We start from the raw sequence: 6,321 nt of genomic DNA, 5'->3' as shown, positions 1-6,321 counted from the left end.
ATGGATCACACTTTCTTCTCGATTCGGTGGTGATCGATCGAAGGAAAGCTCGACTGTGTTCTGCAATTTCCGGTGAGCTCCGATAGGGACGACGGCTATGAAGGCTATATTCTTGTCCTCCTCACTTCCCTCTTCCTTGTTGTGTCTTTGTTTTCTTGATTCGTGGCCAAATCGGAGGAAGCCCTAATTCTGTTTTATGGGTTTTCCGGCGAGCCACCGTCGTTGACGCCGTTGAGGTTTCTCGGTGTCTCTTCTCTCCTCCCCTGACGTTGCATTGATCTCATGGAGACCCAGTCGTTTCTGTTGAAGATCAAGGGTGCTGCTGCTGTGGTGTTGGAGGCGTTGGTGAGCTCGGGTGTTGATGAAAGCCATGGTTAGCAGCGACGGTTTAGGCTGAGGGTGAACTCAGTCTGGTGAGGTCTATAGCAAGGTGAGGAATCTCTAGGTTTCTGCTTGGTTTGATGATTGAAATGCTGCTGTGTTTTGTGGTATGGTTGATTGGTGATTAATCTGGGGTTTTTGGTTGTTTGTATGTCGAGAACTTGGTATATTGAAGGATATAGGGAGGTCATGGCGAAATTCCGGCAAGTGGCCGGATGGCAGAATCTCCGGCGAAGGCAGTTAGTACGTCAGAAGCAGTTGAGGTAGTTATCAAAGTTTTCCTTTTTGTTTTGCGTTGTTTCTTAAATAGGAAAGTTTGTTGGTTTATAATCGAAAATCTTTCTAAGTGAGGAAAGTTCCTATTTTGAGAAACTTTCCCTTTTTGGCAACTTCCTATTTATGGAAACCTTTTTTGGGTGTCCTTAGTAAATTTTGAGGTGAAGTTGTGTAGAGAGGAAATGAAGGAAATTGTTGGTATTGTTTGTGAGCATGTTTGATCGTAGGGGATCATAAAATAATTTTGGAAGTATTTTGGTTAATGTGTTAAGGCATGGAAATTGATAGTGACTTTGATTCCAGGTTAAGGTTCACTCCGAATATGTTATAATTGCGAAGTTTAGTCGGAATTGATTATTAGTATATGTTGGTCAATCCTGGTCAACCCAAGATACTTGGTCAATTTAAGAAGAAGTCGAATCAATGATTATAGGAATCCGGCCGTAGGATATAAGTCTTTAATTTGTAGAAGGTTGAATTAGGGCTGCCGGTATATTCGGTGAAGTTTGAGCCATTTTGGGGTTATGAAGGACAAAGTTGGGCAATGATGAGTGTGTGGGAGGCTCACGTTTAATTTTTGCCCATTTTGTTTAATTATTGGATTTTTAGTTGGGAAATTAATTATATGTTTGGATCAAGACGTGAGGAGGCTCGAGTGGAAGAGGTCTCGGATCGACGTCAGGCTTAGGCCTAAAGTTGTGAGTGGACTTTTGTTTAAAATATATGCATGCGATGATTCTATATTAAATGATTGATTTTATTGAATATCAATTTGTGGATTTGTCTATTTTCGCGAAGTCATTTTCAGAAGTAAATGTTCTCATTTTTAATGGCTATCGTGTTATTGGAAAGTTACCGAAAATAAGATTTTCGGTAGAGTCGTGTGCGTATTGCTTTTTATGATAGTTGGCAATTTTTCATTATTGTTGGAAAATAACCGAAATTGAGAATTTCGGTGAGTATGTATATATATCCATATTTGGATGATTATGAGAATAATATGTATATGAGAGAATGCTAGCTAGCTATATGTACTTTTCCACCATACTGAGGTAAAAATTCCATTATGGTGCGACGTGAGCGTTAGACGCAATCGTCGTAGCCCTATATAAATATAATAATTTATATAGGGAATATGCGCGTATATATTTATACACCGTCTTTTTCACCATAATGAAGTAAAATGCCATTATGGTGCGACGTGAGCGTTAGACGCAAGCGTCGTAGCCTTGTGTGAATTTTCTATTTGTCTTTGTTGTTTCAAGAAAATTCATGCAAGGGATATGACGAGTATAATACATACATATTTTATTTTAGCCTGAGAGGCTGTATTTTTTTGAGCTTTGGAGACTGGCCGGAGCTAGTCATGAAATTGCCAGTTTTTTTTGTGTTGAGCGTTTTCGAGCTGCCGCATGCAGCATATTTTCTATGGAAATGTAAATTGGGAAAGCATAAATATTTTCATTAAATTTATGTTTTTGTCCACTCACTCTAACGTGTTTCAAATGTTTTCCCCTAGGCTCTTCGTCTTATAAATGCCCAGTTGCAGGTTAGCATAGTGAGGCCGAGCGTACATGGAGAAGAAGCATAGTCAATAGTATAGCTTCCGCTCATTTCTATTTATTTCTAGTTCCTCTCCTCTCAAGTAGAGTTGCTCTGAATATTATGGTTGTTGGTTATAGGATCTTTGTTAGATTAGTGAATCTATTTTGGGAGATGTTGTGATTTGTGGGGAGCACGAAGGCTCCAGGAGTTAAGGTTGGAGTTGGAACTTTTAGAAGTGCTTGCAGGTGTTTTTTTTTAGGAAGGGTTGTCCATTTTCAAGGGAGGTTATGCCGAATTTTCGGTAAATTTTCCTTGGAGGTGGTCCCCGTAGGATTTACTTCGGGTTTCAGGGTGAAATTCGGGGTGGGTCCTGATAATTAATATGTAAGTTCTCAAATCGATGTATGCAAATATCCAATGAATACTAAAGACTCTATATTCCTTCCTTTCATTTTCATTTTTAATCCGATCAAATTAAGCTCTCATAATAAGAGTACATTTTATTTGATCTCATGTCCTCACCTCTTGTGTTAGAAACACTTAAGACTATTTTTTTCGGTTTCAATTTTGTTAACGGTATTAGAATATATGCATGATAATGTGACATGGATGACCAGATCAAAATATTACATATTAGTTGTTTGGTTCACTTTGCGCAGAAGAATTTTCGGTTGTAACATTCCCCTCTATATTGGGAATCCCAGAGTGAAAATCATGTCCCGCACCCTAACATTTGAGGATGTTTGTTTTGCTTTATTTTAAATGTACTTGACTAAATCACTGAGGCATCATGGTATATGTCCATTTCATAGCGGGAATCCCAAAGGCATAGTCGGGACTTGAGAGGAAAGCCCAGAGGCACGAAGTAGACCAAGCTAGGGAAGACCACGACTCAACGGTTTTATCACCAAAATTTGAAAAAGAAAAGATATTATATGCATATGTCTCCCTAAAGATAAGGGATTTAATGAAGGAAAAAAAAAAACCAAAGCCCCACCATAACCCTGTTGTTGCTCAACCTCCCTCGTTGTCTCGATCCGTCCGGATTTAAATTTGCCGACCATCTTCTACTTAACAACTCCAATGACCACTATCTAGATTGGTGACACCATCAGCACCAACATCATGCGAGCAAGGTCGGCATTGATGCTAGACCACTACTAGATTAGCGTCGCTCGATTACAAACTTGAAGATCACCCAGGAATTTGAAAAAAAAAAAAAAAAAAACTATGTGACTGAGAGACTTTTTTCATTAATCATAATGTTTCTTTTACTTAACATTTTATAGAACTGGACAAATTTAGTGTAATTTGTTGAGTTATGACCTTTTTATATTAAAATTTTAGTATCTAGATATGATAAATACTAATTGACTAACCAAAAAATTGATATTAGCGGTGAAATGCTTTTAGAAAGAAAAAAAAATGAATTAGTGATGTTGTTAATGGAGAGCACTAGAATTTTGTTGGAGATCAATTTTGAGAGACGAATATGATAGTGTTATGTATAGGAACCAAATGGTCCAGTGTGTCAAGAATTTCCAGAAGAAATGCATGCCTTATATTTGCAAACATGGTCTTTTCCCATTACATCACCCCAAAAAACTAAAAATATAATAGTAAGAACTGAAAAAAGAAGAGGAGGAAAATCAAGAGACAATGGAGTTTTATAAATTGAGCTTGATGTCACCCAAATCGAGCTGAGCAGCAATCTCCTCAAGCTGCTTCTTGACACTCATATCAATCAGCTTAGACCCAGAATTGCCGTACCTCACAGTGAACCCGGCCACCAAACTGGGATCAATCTCCGACTTGATCCTCACATTCTTGGAGCCCGTGAGCTTCTGCACCTGCTTGGCTATCTGCGCCAAGTGCTGCGACTCCAGCTTCACCACCGAGCTCACTATGGCCAGCTCCGTATCCGTAATCTTGTTGTATACAGTCTCAAACTCTGCCACAATGTCCTTGATGAGGTCGATTCTCTTGGCGTCGACCAAAATGTTGAGGAAGTTGACCGTGTGGGGCTGCAGCGCCGCCGACTTGGCGATGTCGTCGAGGACGCCGCGCTTCTTCTCCAGGCTGATGGTGGGGTTGACGAAGAAGTCGAACACCGACGGCTCCCCGAAGAACTTCTCGAGCTTCTCCACGTCGGCCACGGTGGTCTCCAGGGTGTTGTTGGAGACCGCCACGTCGGCCAGGGCCGCGGCGTAGCTGGAGGCGGCGGTGGCGTTCATGCGTGCGCCGCCACCTCCGCGGCGGAGGGAGGTGGAGGAGGATGCGGCGGCGGTGAGCTTGAGGTTGAGGGGGGTGAATGTGGAGGAGAAGGAGACGGCGGTGGATCTGGCGGTGAGGGAGGAGGAGAGCGGTGGCGGTGGGGTTTTGGATTGGAGACAGATTGGGGTTTGTTGGAGGGCGGCCATTGCTGCTCTCTATGAGAATTGAGATGATTAAATGGTGAATTGTTGACCCTCACTCACTGTGGTTTTGTTTGGTTGATGATTTTGATTTTTGCGAGAAGTGGTTTTGGGTGGTTTGGAGATGATAGGAGGAGACGAACGGCTGTGACGTGGTGGAATATTATCCAATATTTGGAGGATCATAGCCACTTATAGTTTGAGGATATAATGGATTTGACGCGTGGATAAGTTTGATAGGATAGTCCTATATTGCTCGAGAAAATCACAATATGTTTGAGACTTTCCTTGAGGCTGAAAGGCCGCTAAACTATCCTACAAGGTATGTGAAAAATAGTTAGTAATACACTGTTTATTCAAATTGGTCATTGCTCGTTGATTCGACAATACAACAACAAAATCAATTTAAGTACCGATTTCACATCTTGATCTAAAGGCTTATATTAGATGTCTGCTACCTTAACATGTATTGTAAGTGACATCACATTTGACATATTTCATGTGAGGCTCGCGTTGTCTCTTACCCCAGATTAATCCATGAACAAATAATTACCCCATGTGTTAGCTTGGTTAGGTAGGTCTCACATGGGACCCATGATTACCCCAGAGTAATTCAAGCCCGTTGAATGTTGTTTTTGGTCCATCATCTGCTCTAACTCATGCAATTGGTCCATTGCAGCATCTGCTCTAAGCCAAATTAATTATTAGACAAAAAAAAAAACCAAATTAACCAATATCCTTAATTTGACATTTCAGACTGATATATATACATGACTAACATGAGTACTCTTCTAGTTAAATTTATGAATTCATACCCTCTTTATTGTTACTTTATTTACTTAGTTTCTAATTTTATCCTTTATTAATACATTTAAAACTAAAAAGTATAAACTCTCACTTAAAAGACGATAGTTCATTCATACTAGGTCACTATTAAGAAACAAACGAAAACAATATGAAAATGACATCTTTTGCTTATAAAAAAAAAGAAGGTAAAAACAACAATAGATGTATATTTTAAGAAGTGACTACACTTATCAAGAAAAAATTTACTTTTGTCATTCAACCTGTATCATTTAGAGTACTTACAAAAACAGAAAATTTATTGAGCTCTCTTATACATTTTTTATATATTTTGCTTGAGTTCCTCTCCCTAGCGAAAATGTGAAAAGAAAATGTATGATTAAATGGATGGTACTGCGGGACAGTGCCATACAGATCACAAAGCATATGAAATATGTTTGAATTTTGATAAACAATCGTGACTAAACTAAGAAGTCACCAACTTAATTCTTATAGAATTTAACAAAAATTACAAGATATCCACTGATATATGTTAATATTGGTGATCATCTCATATAAAAAAAAGTAAAATTTTAAACTTCACAAGCATTAATGACATAATTGATGAAGCAAATATGTTGCAGGTTTTACGTACATAGTCATGTGTGGGTGAATTGTCAAGACTTTAAATAATGCATGATTTGAAAATAAACGTGATATTCACTTGTGTGTAGCAGCAATTGGAATAAAAATGAAGAAAGAAACAAAATTTATCACATGTATGAAAACGGTCTATAAATTTGGCAACATGACAATTCATTTGAAACATGCAATGTAAGTAAGCATCAAGCAAACAATAGAATTAGTTGTGCGTGAGAGAGAGAGAGAGAGAGAGAGAGAGAGAGAGAGAGAGAGAGAGAGG

At 38.9% G+C, this 6,321-nt stretch overlaps 1 protein-coding gene across 1 annotated transcript; it reads right to left on the bottom strand.

Annotated features, from left to right (window-relative positions):
- Positions 1-3,743: 3,743 nt before the first annotated feature.
- Positions 3,744-4,691, bottom strand: LOC101297204 (ATP synthase delta chain, chloroplastic-like). Its single transcript, XM_004290397.1, has one exon. It carries the CDS (start codon positions 4,620-4,622, stop codon positions 3,870-3,872), a length of 753 nt encoding a protein of 250 aa, XP_004290445.1. The 5' UTR covers positions 4,623-4,691; the 3' UTR covers positions 3,744-3,869.
- Between the last annotated feature and the right edge of the window lie 1,630 nt (positions 4,692-6,321).

This window comes from Fragaria vesca, linkage group LG2 (genome assembly GCF_000184155.1).
Source record: "Fragaria vesca subsp. vesca linkage group LG2, FraVesHawaii_1.0, whole genome shotgun sequence".
In the NCBI taxonomy this organism is placed as follows: Eukaryota; Viridiplantae; Streptophyta; class Magnoliopsida; order Rosales; family Rosaceae; genus Fragaria; species Fragaria vesca.
The sequence above is the reverse complement of the archived record's forward strand: the minus strand, read 5'-3'. Positions and strand labels throughout refer to the sequence as shown.